Raw genomic sequence first — 18,191 nt, 5'->3', positions numbered from 1 at the left:
CTGCCAAAAAGTTGTCTTGGCCACACCACTGTAATGATAGATCAGGTGGTGCAAACGCTCTTTGAAAAGCTTGTCATAGGCAAGCGTGGCCTGAAGCTATGCCCATCAGAGCTCACGCACTATGCATAATCTTGGGGGTGGAGTGGAAAAAGCCTGTTTAGCACACTAGTACAGCTAGCAACAACATGGAATTGTACAGCGTGTGTGAGCACTTTACTGTGCGGCTTTCCACTTTAATGCTTTATTAGGTGTGTTGTAAACCAGTGGCTGTGAAAGCAGGCTTGGCACTGTGACTAGTCTCAAGTTATAATACATGGGTTTTACTAGATATGCACTGGCAGTTATAGCCAGCAATTGTTTTCAGTAGGAAAAAAAAGCAAAACTAGAGAGCTAGAGCTTTACAAGAACAAATTCATCTGCATCCAATGTCTGGTACATATACGTGAAATGTACAGAGTAGTACGGTACATGCCTAGATATACAAACAAATTTATCTCCATTCAATGGACTTGATTCACAAAAGGGGGCCAACTTAGTTGGCACGTGTAAAAGTCCCTCAGCACGCCTAAAGCCCTTTAGGACGCGCAAAGTTTTGCTCGCTAAGTTAGCACGTGCAAAGTTTAGCGCTGCGCGTGAAATGTCACACTGAGTGCAACCAAGACGTCGCACCGGGTGCCCCTAAAAGTCGAACCGGGTGAGCACGAAACATTGCACAGTGCACCGTTTCGCACACACTTTGCTTTGGGTGTGCAAACTGCTTAGCACCCTAGTTAGCACGCCCAAAGCTTTTAGGCGTGCTGAGTTAGCACCCCCTTTGTGAATCGAGCCCAATGTCTGTTACACATCCGTAGGAATGTACAGAGTATTTACATGCCTAGATATACAAACAAATTCATCTACATTCAATGTCTGGTACACATACGTGAAATGTACAGAGTATTACGGTACATGACTAGATATACAAATTCATCTCCAATGTCTGGTACACATACGTGAAATGTACAGAGTATTACATGCCTAGATGTACAAACTAATGGTCATAGTATACAGCCTTACAGAGTGGTGATCTTTGAACAAGTTACTGCTCCTTATACCAGTTCTAGATTTACCTAAAACACCATCACACCCAGTATGATAAGGAGAGTGCACTCTATGCACATCCATACAGCCACCATGCCAGGCAACAGATTGTGCAGCTAGGCTGGTAGTTACCGTACTTCTTAACAATATACCACTCCACCTGAAGCTACAAAAGCGGCTGCAGATAGGATACTGCAATATAATACAGTATAATATAGAAACACATGGTGATGTTACAGCAAGGTCAAAGATCCAATCACAGTGAATTCCAGTGCACCAGATTGGATGCTTAAAATGAAGCGAAAGTTCTCTACTGTACTCCCTTCCTTAGCAAATCACTCATCTTAAAGAGGCAGTGTAGTGACATATGTAGAATAATGTAGTTGAATGCAGTAAATTATTAAGGATACCAACTTTTACGTTAATTATCCTGTTTCAGCATCTGAAAAACATCCTATATATATTGCTGTATATTGGTATGTAGCCCTGCCCTCCAAGTGATACTTAGCCTAGGCTGGTTAGATGAGCGGAATTCTCCACCCAGAGCATTCTGGGAGACAAGGTATTATTTTCACTGGCTTCAGAATTTAGTAAACAAACATTCTGCACAGCTGCACCTGCCAGCAGTAAAGATGTCACTGCCTGTGATACATTTCAGAATGTTAATCAGGGTGAGGAAAGATTTTACAATGGGCAAACACTGACTAAATAATTTATAAAGTATTACTGTAGAAAAAAAATAAGTAATGTTATTTTTACTACAGTTCCTCTTTAATATTTAAATGAGACTCAAGTTTGCTTTCATGGGTTATGCATTATATTACAGAGCAATTTAGCAAGAAATGAGCAGACATCAACATAGGGGAAAAGATAATGGAGAAATGAATAGAAAACAGACAATGATTAGACAAAAACACTGAAAAAGATTAAGTGGATGAGCAAGGCCAAAATGTTATTTGGAAAGCGGTCAGTCCCCCATACCATTTTAGGCTTGAGCAGTAACATGTGCATACCATACCGTTGAATCATGCTGGTTACAGAAGACAGAAAAACGTCCATTTTCTTGGAGAACATTTCACATCCTTTTTTTAAAAAGTTAATCTGTAAAACATTGTTTGAAAGAAACAAATTGACATAACATAAGAAATGAACCGCAAAAGCTGAATTCATGACCCACAATTACTTAGGCCTTGGTTTAGCTACATGACGCTAAGTCAACTGGTATCAGTAAACTAGGGTGCCCAATCACAGAAGGCCAATATACATATTTTATGAAGGCTGATAGAACTGGTTCCTCTAAAATGAAAGGGCCGCTTCATTATTTGAAGTCAAGGTTCAAAGTAAGGGAATATAGAGCTCTCAGTTCTGGTTTTCAGTGCAGTCTAAGGTTTCCTATAATTGCTGAGGCTGAATTCTGTGCAAACATAACCACCAGTTTTCGCTCACCTCGCAAGAGGCAACATATAGTGGGAAATCTATCAAGTAAAGTTTTGAAAACAAATAAGCTGCTAAGCTTCTCTTAAAAGGACATTGGAACTGAGAGGGATATGGTGGCTGCCATATTTATTTCCTTTTAAACAATACCAGTTGCCTAGCTGTCCTGCTGATTTGCTTTGGCTGCAGTAGTGTCTAAGGGCCCTTTTCCACTAGCAGTCGCTAGCGTTCACGCTGAATGCTAGCGATTGCTGAATCACAAAAGTGCAGGAAACCTCCAGCGATTGCGTTCACGATTTGCTATGAACTGTACTGCATAGAAAAATCTCGGCAAAGATCACTCTGCGGCACGATCGCGTTTGACAAAAATCGCGTTTGACAAAAAAAGGAATCGCGGTAGTGGAAATTGCCTACCGCGATTCTCATGTTAATATGCAAACCATAGCGATTTAAAAAAATTACTAGCGGTTTGCGATTCAGCATCGCAAACGCCGCTAGTGGAAAAGGGCCCTGAATCACACCCCAGAAACAAGCATGCAGCTAATCCAGTTAGAATTAAGTCAGAAATACCTTGTCTGCTGCATGCTTGTTTAGGGTATATGGATAAAGGTATTAGAGGAAGAGACGAAGCAGGACAGCCAGGCAATCTGCATTGTTTAAAGGGAAATAAATATGGCAGCCTCCATATCACTCAGGTTCAGGTGTACATTAAAGAATACTTCCAGTCACAGAAACAAGAGTGTACAGCTTTTGAAAACTTTAGATATATTTCCAGCAGCCTTTAAGACATATTGTTTTAACTAGATCCTCCAGTTATCTCAAAACAGCTACAGACATTTCCTATGCTGCCCTGAAATATCAGATGGCAAAATCCTTCTTTCTTCTCCTGTCTACAGTTACCTTGAGAGCAGAACGATTTGTCATATTGCTTCATCTTGACATCAATGTCTAAACAGTTGGAGGAGAAGGTTGGGGGAAGTAATGAGGGACAACCCCAGTGTGCTTATCCTAAGGCATTTTAGAAACAGGCACACAGGTCCTGTTTAAAGTCTGCAAAAAGGTATGGTGACATATGTGGGCCAGTGAAAGTAAAATTAGTCTTGCGTAACCTGCCTACCTGCCTTGACTGAAAGTATATGTCAGCTTTATGAATAGCACAGTTGTGAAGCCATTATGTCCCTCCAAGTGTAGCCTTCATCCCTACCCCTGCCCAATTACAAGTACAGTCAGCTCTCGCCTACACTCTGTTTGCAGTTGTATATCCCCCTAGCATAGCCTTTATCTATCCCTCTCTCATGTAAGTGCAGCCATCATGTCTCACACCACCCCACATATATAAGTGCCATCATCATGTACCACTGAGTGCAGTCATAATGTCTCCAAGTAAGTGACGCTGTTCCTTGACTTACCCTGCACAAATATAGTATAGGGCAGAAAATAACCAACATAGCTACACGTCTGTCCAGAGCTGTGAAATGGGGGTGGTACAGTGCTGACTGACCAAAGGTAGCTATGCCTGCTTTCTTTTTTTGTTGGGGGGGGGGGGGGGGGGGGGGAGAGCAGTGGTTAGCCAGGGAGCTTCAACCTAGCTTGGAGAAGGTTAGGTGGGAAGGAGACATAAGGTGCCTAGCATCAGCAGTATACCAGGTCATTAAACACTTGCACCATATGCGACATGTGAGCAGGATGCAGAACTTACAAAACCAAATAAAATGTCATAACATCCAGATTTTAATACTGTATATACCCAGGCATCATTAAACCCACACATCACATAGGTCTACTCCTCCTCAATGTTGTATAACTTCCACCTAGCAACCCTCGCATTTTTAACATTCAGTGGTTTACATCAACAGAGTGATATAGATGTTCTATGTTATATTACTACAGATAAATAAAAAGTTATAACCTAGCAAACTTGTAAACTGTCAACCATACGTTAAAGTGGAGTGAAACTCAAATTTCATTTATGGTCTAAAGCATTAGGACACAGCATAAATCTAATCTAATAAGAAATAAAACATTACTGGTTATCAAGTTACTGGAATGGTTCAGAATTCAAATTTTCACTCCACGTAGAAGCGAATTGATAAGCCTACCAAAAAAAATGACATGTTGTTGAGGTGTACTGAGAACTTTCTCTGCTTTGCTTAGCAAATACTTAATTACAAGATAATGTGATAATCTTGTACAGCAACCTGCAATGTTATAAGTTAGCTTCAGTGTAGTGTAAATATGCCTTCAAGTTTTTGCTCTATTTTTCTGTTTAGAGCAAAGATGTCATTTTGAGTTTCATACCACTTTAAACACATCCTTACCAAAAAGTAGTACGCTTTCAGTTTCAAGAAATAATTTACAAATGACTCATCACAGCACAAGCTGGTTGATCAGGTAGCAGATTATTATGCAGTCAGTGTTCAACGTGTCACATAAAAGGGCACAGTGTGAATCAGCTGTAAACAAAATCTAAAACAATGAATTAAGTGGTTTTATCCGCTGCCCAGTTCTGGCAATTCTATATCAACATTTACCTCTATTACTGCAAAGATGCAGTTGGACTTTGAAACTATTCTCCAATTTGTATCTGTTAGATGTTTTATGTGTAACACAATGAACAGCAATTAAAATGTTTTCATTAAACAGATGCCTTTATGGAGTACATCATTTGTACCTGTCCTTGTGTGTAGCCCAGAATAGGATCCAGCATAGCGGTCCTCTTCCTGTACTGCAGGGCATTCAGGGCACAATAGTACTGCAGGGATGAGAGGTGCTGCTTCCTTCTAGCTCCAGCCACTTCTTTAGAAACATCAGCCTTCAGCTAAAATACAAAATATAGTTCTTGTAAACTTGTGGTTAGTTTGTCCAGTAAAAGTTACAGTATTGGTAATAATCATTACTGAATGAACAACCTTTTTTTTTTACTCAGATTACATAAATTAGCAGCTAGTGAGCCATATTCATTCAGCAGACGCACATGGGAGTGTGAGCAATGATATAGGACTTCACTAAATAGAAGTCGCTTAGCATGCCTGTGTGTACTATAGTGGTTCTTCCACTACCACATTTGGTGCATATCATGTTGCTAGTATACATTAGGGATGAGTGAATCTGTCAATTAGGTGCAAATTTACACAATATCAAATGTTACAGTAACAGTAGTAATGCAGTTCTGTACAAAAGTGAAAAATATTAACCCTTCCAGTAGCAATAGTAAAACACGTTTATCTACAAATGTGCACAATATTAATCTTCTAATTAAAATAGACCACACAAAAAAACACCACAAAAATCATACCTCAGGGATGGCATCAACTAAATGCAGTTGCTTGTGTAGTGTGTTTTCAGCCAACAAACTAATCACTACTACTGACCCAATCAAATAACCTGTTCCTGCCATCTCATTCGACTCCTATGTGAGCCAGGTCAGCTAGTTACAGAAAGCCATCAATGTGTTATACTAGGACATTTTCCTCAAAACTTCCCTTCCTCATTGCTGCTGGCTCACTCCAAGAGTGGCATTTGCTGAATTGTGCATGAATGTCACTATCCGATTATAGGCAAACACCAGGTTCCACCACTTAAGGTAGCTATACATTATGCCAAGTGCACCTGAACCCGAAAATAGTAACTATGTCCCAAATCAGAGCGTTTCACCTTGCAACCCTCAGTTTCAATTACATTCCAATAGAAATTATTTCAAAAATGGGCAAGTACATTGCTAGCTTTGTACCGATTAGTGCCATACAACACTAACCAGGTCTATTCAACAAAAAGTGCTGTCTTTCCTCATTGAGTTTTGATCGATAACCCATGCAAAAACCAACTGAGCGAGGCATTTGTTTTGGAATCTTCAAAACATTGCAGAATCTATGTCTATATTTTGTACATCACCATGAGAACAAAAGACTTAACCAAATCAATTTTCTTCTATCACATAATTACATTAGGATATATTAGGGCTGGTTCAGACGGACGCTTGCAGAGCGTTTACAGCCAGCGTTCAGGGCTTGGTGTTAAACGCTCCCATTCAAGTGAATGGGAGCGTTTGTACCAAGCTTTCAAGCGCGTTTACACAAACGCGGCGTTTGGGTCCCGATTTTCCTTGGCGTTCAAGGAGCCCCTGGAAGCTACATGTAGCTTCCAGGGGAGGTTAACCGCGACGGCTAATGTCCCCCTAGGGGAAGAAAAACCGCGACCGCATCCAAACGCACACGAACGCTGCTGAACGCGACGCCAGCAAACGCAACGCCTCCAAACGTCCGTCTGAACCAGCCCTTACAGTGGGCATTACATCAATGCACAGGCCTGTCCTCTTCCTTACCTTTTCATTTTCCCTCTTCTTTGGCAACCTGCTATACTTTGCCATTGATAAGTCATGCTCTACAAAACAAACAAATAAGGCTTATAAATTATATACTATAACCAATATAAAGGTAATGATTATAAAGTACTATATACCATAAATGACCTAGAATGACTAAAATATGTAAATTCAGCAATAAAATAGAATGGAGGAAATTATTGGATAACCAAAGCAAACATACCATTGCTAGCAAGGAGAAAAAGATCTTTTAATGTGCTTACTTCTGCAAAACAAAAATAAAAAGGTTCAAATTAAGAGGAAATTAAAAGAAATAAAACAAAAATAAAGACATGCACACTAAAAATGGTTACTGGTAAATGTATTTTAGGGCTCGTTTCCACTATCGCGAATCTGCATGCGTCCAACGCATGCAGATCCGCACATGTAATACAAGTGGATGGGCCTGTTTCCACTGTAGCGTTGTTGAGGTGCGTTTTTTTCAGCGTGAAAAAAACGCACAAAAGAGCCAACGATTTCGCCTGCGTCGGGAATCCGTGCGAATCGCCGCTAATGTATTTAATAGTAAAAACGCATGCGTTTGTTACATGCGTTTTTACCCGCGATTTCGCGTGCGATTTCGCACCTTTTTCAATTTTATTTAGCCCTGGCAGTGTCATGGTTAATTTCGCATGGCACCCTGCCATGCGAAATCGCATGCGAAATCGCGGGTAAAAACGCATGTGGAAACGCATCCGCATGCGTTTTTACAAGCGTCGGAATGCGGCCGAAATCGCGTCGCAACAGTGGAAACAAGCCCTTAATCAAATTCCCCTGGCTGGCTACAACATACACAGCACAACAGAGACAAAACATAAATAAATGACACTACTACACAAGTTTTGGAAGTTGAAATAGGATGTGGTGCGTGTAAGCTTTTTTGTATTGTGTAATGTTCATATATTTAAGGGCAGCACGGTGGCGTAGTGGTTAGCTCTCTCGCCTTGCAGCGCTGGGACCCCGGTTCGAATCCCAGCCAGGGCACTATCTGCAAAGAGGTTGTATGTTCTCTCCGTGTCTGCGTGGGTTTCCTCCGGGCACTCCGGTTTCCTCCCACATTCCAAAAACATACGGATAAGTTAATTGGCTCCCCCTAAAATTGGCCCTAGACTACAGTACTTACACTACATAATATAGATATATGGCAATGGTAGGGATTAGATTGTGAGCTCCTTTGAGGGACAGTTAGTGATAAGATATATATATATATATATATATATATATATATATATATATATATATATATATATATATATATATATATATATATATATATATATATATATATATATATATACACACACACACTGTACAGCGCTGCGTAATATGTTGGCGCTATATAAATACTAAAATAATAATAAGGCCTCATTCACACTAGTGTGCATCTGTCCGCTTTTCAGCAACAAGTATCAATCTAACATTGATGTGCTGATAAAAAGCGGACAGACGCGGACATAGTGCGAATGAGGCCTAAGATAAGGGACAAACATATGAGGGCGGCACACTTCAAACATGGCTGCTTCAATCGTGCCCTACTGATGCTTGTCAAAAGGGATCTTAGTAATAGATCAAGATGGGTGCCAAGGAACCTTGAATAAAAAGAGAGCAGCTGCAACTAGGTTTATATAATAAATGAAACCACGCTTCTGTTTTCTTTGTACTCATCTGGAATAATCATCCCTTTTGACTGTACATTGATTTCAGACATAAAATGATGCATAGCGCTGAGATGTGTGCTATGGATGCCTGTGGTATGTGACATCAGCAATTCCTCCCTTCAAAGTGTAAAATACTACCTCACCTGTTAGATCTTTCTCACGGAACTGAATTAGGGGCAGAACCATGGTATCTGCCAGCTGCTTGGCCAGTTCTGTATGAAGAACATTAAGCTGCAAAAATAATGATACACAAACAGAATGTGTAAGGTGATAGTCCAAAACAGCATGGACTAAAAATAAATACATTTGCATTAAAAAAAAATTAAAACTTTTTTAAAAAAACACGCAAAAGGCCTATATAACCAAATATATTCTCTGCTCGAGTGAAAGTGATTTTTAAGTAGATGCCGCAAATGTATGTAGTTTGGAAATGGTATAGGAGCTGCAAGACACACACATTTGCACAAAATGAGCATGGAATCTGCATCAACTCACATTTATTTGTATTTGAGGCCCAGTGCACTCCGAGCGGTTTTAGATGCGATCCGCCGGCCGCATCCACCTGTAAAACCGCTTGGCTAATGTATTTCAATGGGACCTATCACCGGCGGTTTGAGGTTTGTAGCAAACCGCAAACGTGCCTCCTGCTGCACGTTTGCAGTTTGCAGAAGCATTTCTGCCTCAATGTAAAGTATAGGAAAAACGCAAACCGCTCTGAAAAACGCTACATCAGAGCGGTTTGCCAGGCGTTTTTGTTACAGAAGCTGTTCAGTAACAGCTTTTACTGTAAAGTAATCTGCTACTCAAAAACGCTCCCAAAACTGCTAGGCATGTTTAGAAAACCTCTCTAAACATGCCTAGAATTGCTCTGAAATCCGTTCCAAAAAAACGCTAGCGTTTTGTGGATCTGCTAGCGGTTTTGGTGTGCACTGGGCCTCACTGTCAATTCCTTTTTGGCCCCAGCTGGCTGAATCTAGACCACGTCAAAGTGATGCAAGTAAGGCTACATACACACTTGAGATAAAAGTCTTTGGAAAAGGCAAGATCACAGACCAATTTTACCCCATTCCATGTAGTATGAGAGCCATACTCTACACAGTCTATTCTATTGAGCTGAACTCCCCATCCGATAAAAACCTTTTCAAGGGGCTGGGCACAAAGATGCTGTACACATTTAACAGATCAGTATCTGCAAAAGATCTGTTCCTGCAAAAGATCCATTCCTGCAAAATGCATTCATCAGTCTATGATATCTGCAGATCCTCATACACAACTTGTTTAACAGACATTCATCTGCATATCTGACAATCATCTGCAGAACTGAAGATCCATCCTGGTGGATCTGATCTGCAGATGAATGTCCGTTAACCATTTCAGCCGCCCGGACGTTAAGCTCACGTCCAGGCGGCTGCTCTGCTGCGGTGCCGTGCTTCAGCGAGCTCCCGCACCCCCGTGGTGTCCCCCGGTAGCCCTGGGATCAGTGAACAGAAACATGCCCCGCAGAAAAACCGAAGCGCTCTTATGAGCGGCTTCAGTATTTCTGCCCGGAAAAATTTCCGCATCCCCCTTGTACTTCCGCTTAGCGAGAAGAACAAGGAGGGGGAACAAAAATTCAATGTGGCCATCTTGTGGCCAAATAGTAAAACTACATCTACATATTTTTTACATTACAATTACACATAACAACATTAAAGCCGAAGGGAGCTTTCGGAAGCCTTCGGGAGCACTCGGGCTCCCGAAGACGGGCCGCTCCATACTACGCATGCGCGAGCGCCCTCTATGACGCACTCGCGCATGCGTAGTATGGAGCGGCCCGTCTTCGGAAGCCCGAGTGCTCCCAAAGACCTCCGAAGTCCCTGCGGCGGCGGACGCGTACGGGGGAGCCAGCGCAGCACCGAGGGCACCGGGAGAGGAGAGGGAAGGCTCATTAGGACCGAGCCTTCCCTCTCCTTAGGTGAGTATCTGACTTTTTTATTTTTAAATTGGTAAACACTGGCTTTAAAAATGAACTGTTTATTTCCCAAACCAAAATATTACCCAAATACATTTAATGGGGAAAAAAATTACAATTAAAAAAACAAAACAAAAAAATAGTTACCAAAGGGTCTGAACTTTTTAAATATGCATTTGAAGGGGATATACTACAAACATTTTTTTAAATTATAAGCTTATAAATAGTGATTGACGCAAAACGGAAAAAATGCACCTTTATTTCCAAATAAGATATTGGCACCATACATTGTGATAGGGACAAAATTTAAATGGTGTCATAACCGAGACAAAAGGGCAAATAAAATACATAGGTTTTAATTATGGTAGCGTGGATTATTTTAAAGCTATAATGGCCGAAAACTGAGAAATCCTGAATTTTTTTCACTGTACATTTTTCCAATGTACCACCCAAAGAAAGCCTAATTAGTGGCGAAAAAAACAAGATCTAGATCAATAAATTGTGTTAAGTAGTGATAAAGTTATTAGCGAATGAATGGGAGGTGAAAAATGCATAAGATGAAAGATCCCCGCGGGCTGATATGGTTAAACAAGTTGTGTATGAGGATCTGCAGATATCAAAACTATGAATGCATTTTGCAGGAACAGATCTTTTGCAGATACTGATCTGTTGAATGTGTATAACATCTTTGTGTCCAGCATCTTGCAAAGATTTTTATCTGGTGGGGAGTTCAGCTCAATAGAATAGACTGTGTAGGTATGGCTCTCATACTACATGGAAGGGGGTAAAATTGGTCTGTGATCTTGCCTTTTCCAAAGACTTAGCTCAAGTGTGTATGTAGCCCAATTCTGGTCTGCATGGAAATGTCATTGAAGGCAGCTTGGAATTGGACTAACGAAATTCACTTCCTACTTATTTTGACTTGCCGAATAACAACCTGCACAAAGCCTGTTACACGCCTTAAACTTTGATTGGCTAATTTTAGCACCTCCGTGTAGTATGAGGGTCATCAGATTGTGGATACTATGAGCAGATTATGTAGGTAAAACTCTCATGCTATATGAAGGTGGTAAAATTAGTCAGTGATTGACCACTTTCAAGTTGTTTCACAAAGATGAAATTGGGCATTCACAAGGTGTTCAGAGGGCAGCCCATTTCAAGTCTAATGGTGTGCTTAAAGAGAACCTGAACTGAAAATAAAAAAAAGTCAAAATAAACATACACAGGTCATACCTCCCATGTAGTCTGCTCATCAATCTCTTTCTCATCTCCTGCGTCTTGTTTGTCCGCTGTGATCCCAGAATTCTCCGTCCTCCATTTTGAAAATGACCATTACCCATAACATTTTCCTGGTCAGCAGACTATTAAACTGTTATGTTGCCCACTTGAGCCATAAGGAAACATGGATATTACCTTGCACATTCAGATGTAACTTACAGCAGCTGATATGTAACTTGACAGCAACTGGTATATTTCAGTTCTGACAAAATCTTGTCAGAACTGGAAGGGATCACTGTAAGAAGAAAACGGTGAGCCTCTGAGAGGAACTGATGGCGAGGCAAGTATGTAATATTCATTTGCAGCTACATCATGTTCATTTTAAATAATTTTACTCAGTTCAGGTTCCCTTTAACCTAGTTCACCAACTGTCACATTGCATGCGATCATTTTGAATCGTGCAGCTGACTGTACAATACCGTGCACTCACTGGAAACCACCTTTTTTGTAGAGACTTGCTGGTTTACCTGAAGCATACTAGGGGAGACTTCCATGCACAGCTCTTGTTTTCTGAGCATTTTATTATTTCCCATTTGTGATAGGTATAACACACACCCAGAGTCATGCTGCTGAAATAAGTGTTCTGAATACAAAAGGGTGGTAATATTTTTAAAACAAGAACTGTCTGCAGGGTTAGTTTTCTTTTACAACTTAAATTATGATATAAATTATAATGATGAAATTGAAGTAGCTTATAAACTAACCAGAGCTACCCAGTTTATAATACAAATTGTAATTACGAAATGTAAATAGCTTGTAATCTGACCTGGGCTGCCCAGACTTCTGCATAAGACTGCATAGAATATTATTTTCTTTTTTTTTTAGCAATAAACTAATTTTTTTTGCTGGAAAACAAAATAGCACAGCGTTACATAAATGTGCGTGGCATCTAATTGTATCCACTGGCAGCAATTTTCACCTTCAGTATTAAACATGGTGCTGGTAGGAAGGCAACATTGATCTAGTGATATTGCACTCAGTGGGTGTAATTGGCTCCACATAATGCACGCTTATTTCTAATCCATAACATGGATCTCCTTGTCTGGGTCTTCCTCTCGGCAGATCTTTATTGGTTTTAAAGTTCTATCTTAAGAAAAGGATATCAATCTGGCCGATGATGAAGAGCAGTTCAGCACAGTCACAGTATCAGCAAGAAGAAGTTATGTAATAACCGAGCTAAAGTTTAATAGCCTGCTGTTATGTCTTTTGCTTATGCAACAAAGTGCAAGTGTTTCTATACTTGTGTGTTAAAATAACTAAAGTTAAGTCCTCATTATACATACATTGTGCATAGGTCCTCATTATACATAATGTATATTGTACGTGTATGGTAAATCAGGTAAATGATCTATAGCTTCCATATCTTTGCTTGTTCTACCACCATGCACCAGCAATATTGCTTAATATCACGCAATCTGGCCAATAGAAGGACAAAAGGATCTCTCCTGGAGTTCCATAGTCCATCAGCAGACAGTATACAATTATTCATACAACAGCGTCTCCGTACAGCCACAACTAGATATCTCTCATATTACCTATCCTGCTAAGACATGGGCACAGAAGTAAATGTACAGACCGGTTTTTAATAGGTCTTACTAGGTCCAACAAAGGGGAAATGTCCAATACATCGGCCCCCCCCCCCCCCACATTTCATTGTAGAATACCACATCTTCAGAGGTCAGATGTTTCACAGGGGTGAAAAAAATAGGGAGGCCGGCCTCTATGCGGTACACCCCATGTGTAACATCTGACCTCTGAAGATGTAGTGCTATACTATGAAATGGCTGGTTGGACCTCGTAACACCTAATAAAGACTGGTCTGTACATTTAGGCCTGGTGCACACCAAAAACCGCTAGCAGATCCGCAAAATGCTAGCAGATTTTGAAATGCTTTTTCTTTTTTTTCTGTAGCGTTTCAGCTAGCGTTTTGCGGTTTTGTGAAGCGGTTTTGGTGTAGTAGATTTAATATATTGTTACAGTAAAGCTGTTACTGAACAGCTTCTGTAACAAAAACGCCGGCAAAACCGCTCTGAACAGGCGTTTTTCAGAGCGGTTTGCGCTTTTCCTATACTTAACATTGAGGCAGAAACGCATCCACAATCCAAAAAATGCCTCACCCCGGGAGCATGCGTTTCTGCAAAACGCCTCCCGCTCTGGTGTGAACCACCCCATTGAGATACATTGACCAAGCGTATCCGCAGCCGCAAGCGGATCGCAAAACGCAGCCGAACCGCTCTGGTGTGCACTAGGCCCTACTCCTGTGTCCACATCTTGTCTCCCATATTACCTATGAAAACGAAATATACTTTATGTCTGATGGAAGCAACTCTTCTTTTTATCACATGCTGCCTGTTACTGTCAAACATTTATTCAGTATCATTGAGTGTGGCTGTCTTGACAACACAGCATGCGCATTTCACAATAGCAGCAGCTAAGAAACCAGCATTTAGAGCTGTGGTCCTCAAACTAAGGCCCACGGGCCGAATGCGGCCCGCCGAGGCTTTTTCAATGCCCCCCCCCCCCCCCCCAACCACAAAATGTATAACTTATAGATGCGGCCCACTGTACCTTTAAATATTGGTGGCCCGCATATAGAATAGCAGTATTAGGGTGCGTTTCCACTAGTGCGGTGGGAAATCGCCGCGGATTCTCCGCGGACGAATTCGCATGCAGGAGCGAAATCGCATGCGGTTGTATGCGAATTTTACCGTGAATTCGCATACGATTTCGCATGGATGACGCTGTGTGCGAATTTAACCATGTCAGTGCCTGTGTGCTTTTTCATTGATTCCATGCGAAATCGTATGCGAATTCGCATGAAAATTCACATGAAAAAACACCATGCGAATTCCCTATTAAATACATTGTATGCGAATCGCATGCGTGTGTGCGGTGTCCGAATTCGGATAACTCTGTTGTGCAGATTTTTCCTGCACAAGAAAACGCAACGTTTTCCTGACAAGTGGACACAGGCTCCTTCACTTTTATTGGTTATGCGAATTTGCATGCGATGAACGCATGCAAATTCGCGTTAGTGGAAACGTACCCTTATAGACAAGATAAAATGGTATGGTTCCACCCCAAAAAATTATTCCAATGTTACACTTTCAAACAGACAAAAGGCGGGGTTTTCTCTGAACCAAAGTTCTCTTATTTATTCTTCAATCACAGTATCTTCAAATAACGGACAGGATGTGTGGGTACACAACCACACTTCCAATTTACATAAAGAGATTGCCTGACACGTGTTTCACAGCCAAAAGCAGCTTCCTCAGAAGCACATTGTATACAAACATCCATGGGCTTGTCAACAGTACCACCGCAATCTGTAGTTTGAAGAGGAGCTGAGGTCAGCGCCGATTTTCTGACTTTGTACAGCACCACAGAATATGGTGGCGCTTTATAAATCAATTATATTGGATATGTTTAAAAATCTCCATACCTTTTGGGAATCGATGGCTACAGAGAATTGTACTGCATCAAGCAATACAACACTAGTAGTTCGATTAATGAACAATTTTAGACTGAGATCAAGTGTGCAGTATGGTAGAAACCTAATACCCAATCTCCAAAAGGGGAGGGATCCCATAAGCTTCTATAAGGCCATTATTGACGCATACATACAAGTCAATAATGGCCTAAAAAAAAAAAAAAAAAAAAAAAAAAATTATAAAAATTATAAATATATATATATATATATATATATATATATATATATATATATATATATATATATATATATATATATATATATATATATATATATATATATATACGCATACACACACATACCTTAAAAAAATATCAGTTTTGCTTATTAGATGTGTAACCTGTATTTAGTTCATGGGTATGCTTATGCAACAACAGTAATTGTAAGTGAATACAAACTGGAAAGAGCAATTATTTTACCGATAGATTTCCTTTAAAACCTGGAATCAACTAGCACATGTATTGAAGTAAATGCTATGAGCATTCTCTCCCCAGCTGTGGTATAAAATCCATGTTCGCACATACAAGTCACATATTTCATTAAACTGAAAAGCCACTTTTGCTTAAAAAAAAATAAAAAAATAAAATTCAAAAGCTATAACCATGCATCTCTTTGTAGTCTGATTAAAAATTACCTTTCCGTTAAATTTGCAGTCAGATATGAAAACGTGTGTACGTGCGTGTGCGTGTACGTGTGTGCGTGCGCGTGTACGTGTTATATATTTTATTTATTGTACTTATAAAGCTCCAACATATTACGCAGTGCTGGACATTACTTTAGGTTAAAGACAATATTTAGGGGTGACATACAGCAAAATGACAATACCTGAATACAAGAAAGACCATATCATGCAGCACAGTAGGAGTACAAGGTAATGCTTAGTCATTGGAGGGGAGCATGGAGATTAGGCAAGTTATGTTCACTCAGATGCATAGCATGGGTGCACAGTAATAGAGGTGCATGATCAGGTAGGTCACAAAAGGAGGAGGAGCCTGCCCAAAGGCTTACAATCTAGAGGGAGAGGTAAGGACACGAAAGGTAGGGGACCAGAGTTCAGCTGTGGGTTTAGAGCACTTGTGAGGGGTAGTAGGCCAGAGTGAAAAGGTGAGTTTTGAGGGCCTTCTTGAAGATGTTGAAGGAGGGGGCTGCCCTAATGGTAGGGAGTTCCATAGTGTTGGAGCAGCTCTTGAGAAGTCCTGGAGGCATGCATGGGACTGGGTGATGCGGGGGGCGGTTAGGCGAAGTTCATTGGAAGAGCGGAGTGAGGGGCTAGGTGTGTACATCTGATTAAGATCGGAAATGTAATTTGGACAGGTTTTGTGGACAGATTTGTAGGTCAGACACAGTATCTTGAATCTGATTCTGGACTGGATAGGAAGCCAGTGGAGGGATTCAAGGAGGGGAATCCGCCGTGGTGGAGCGATGGGAGCAGTGGATAATTCTGGCTGCCGCATTCATGATGGACTGCAGTGGGGCTGTTCGGGTCATAGCATCTCTAAGTTATACATTTTGTGTTTGGGGGCCAGTGAAAAAAGCCTTGGGGGGCCGCATTCGGCCCTCGGGCCTTAGTCTAAGGACCACTGGTCTAATGCACAGCGCTGCACCCCCTTCACCCAGTGACACACTCCCTACTGGGCGGGAAGTATGTCACTGGGATTCCCGGGTCCCCCATTTGCTTCATTCCGTGCATGCACGCCGCCAAAGTATTTAAAATTTCGGCATTGCCCATAGACTTCCATGCATTTCACCGCTGCGGTGTCACCGCAGAAGTCCAACGGTAATGCACTGACTTTGTGGTGGATCGGCGGAGATTCAGAAACTTCCGGCGTAATGCGACGGGGTGTGTGTACTGGGCCACATAGACTTTCATTGCTGTTGCATTATCCTGCATGCAAAAAGGGTAACAGTACAAAGAAAGTCCCCTAGCGTAAAAGGGGCCTGAAACAATATACATTGCCCAGCTGTCCTGCTGATCCACTGCCTCGTAGACGTTCAAGTGTTTTAAATGTTCATATGTTACAAATTCTGGATACGTTTTCTCCAAAGTTCTTAATAAGTTTTCAATACCTGGTAAGTGAAAAAGTACTAACAATTAGAAAAGTAACATCCGACTTAACCTATTTTTTTTTGTTCTGCGTGCATTTATTTAACCTACTGGGGGCTGAAAAAGTATTTTTGATTAAAACCTCTCCTGTGAGAAAAGTGAATAGAATCCGGGCCATAACGTGATAGATCTGTATGTAAATATTTGAGCATGCATGCTTTACAATCCAGTGCTGATTCACATAATCTGCCTTAGGGAGTGACTCCCAAAAACTAGCCTAACAACAATTTTTGTTACTGCAAACAGTATTGCCTCCAGTACACAAGCTACTTTGAGGAGGACAAATCACAAAATAATTAAGATATACCAACCTCATCTACAACATTTGCAAAATAGTGCAAGGTTGATATGACTTCTTCATCTCCTTTTCCCAGGGCAAAGTTCTAAAAAATAAAGTAGAATAGCCAGTGCAAAACATGTTAGAAAGGAGTTACTTCAACATATAGATACTGACATGTCAGGTAGGCAAGGAGCACACTTCTTAGGCCACATACACACATCAGACCATAGTCTTTTGAAAATGAAAGATCACAGACCAATCTTACCACCCTTCATGTAGTATGAGAGCCATACCTACACAGTCTTTTCTATGGAGCTGAACTCCCCAACAGAAAAACAATCTTTGCAAGATACTGCACACACAGATTCTGTACAGACACAAAAGATCAGTATCTGCAAAAGATCTGTTCCTGCCAAAAATCCATTTCTGCAAATTGCAATGATAGTCTATGAGATCTGCAGATCATCATACACACATGATTTAACTGACATTCATCTGCAGATCAGATCCACCAGGATGGATTTTCAGATCTGCAGATGATTGCTTGATCTGCAGA

At 40.9% G+C, this 18,191-nt stretch overlaps 1 protein-coding gene across 1 annotated transcript in view; it reads right to left on the bottom strand.

Annotated features, from left to right (window-relative positions):
• The window catches only part of APPL2 (adaptor protein, phosphotyrosine interacting with PH domain and leucine zipper 2), an 84,247-nt gene that overhangs the window by 47,153 nt on the left and 18,903 nt on the right, over positions 1-18,191 (bottom strand). Inside the window, exons 4-9 of the mRNA XM_068276909.1 lie at positions 17,667-17,738; positions 8,676-8,763; positions 7,059-7,100; positions 6,836-6,894; positions 5,186-5,332; positions 2,099-2,181 (exon numbers count right to left, since the gene is read on the bottom strand). Of these exons, the coding sequence (XP_068133010.1) occupies positions 2,099-2,181; positions 5,186-5,332; positions 6,836-6,894; positions 7,059-7,100; positions 8,676-8,763; positions 17,667-17,738 (491 nt within the window). The remainder of the gene's footprint in view (positions 1-2,098; positions 2,182-5,185; positions 5,333-6,835; positions 6,895-7,058; positions 7,101-8,675; positions 8,764-17,666; positions 17,739-18,191) is intronic.

The sequence above is a fragment of the Hyperolius riggenbachi genome, chromosome 3, assembly GCF_040937935.1.
Source record: "Hyperolius riggenbachi isolate aHypRig1 chromosome 3, aHypRig1.pri, whole genome shotgun sequence".
NCBI classification, from domain to species: Eukaryota; Metazoa; Chordata; class Amphibia; order Anura; family Hyperoliidae; genus Hyperolius; species Hyperolius riggenbachi.
This window is presented reverse-complemented; position numbering and strand designations above follow the sequence as displayed.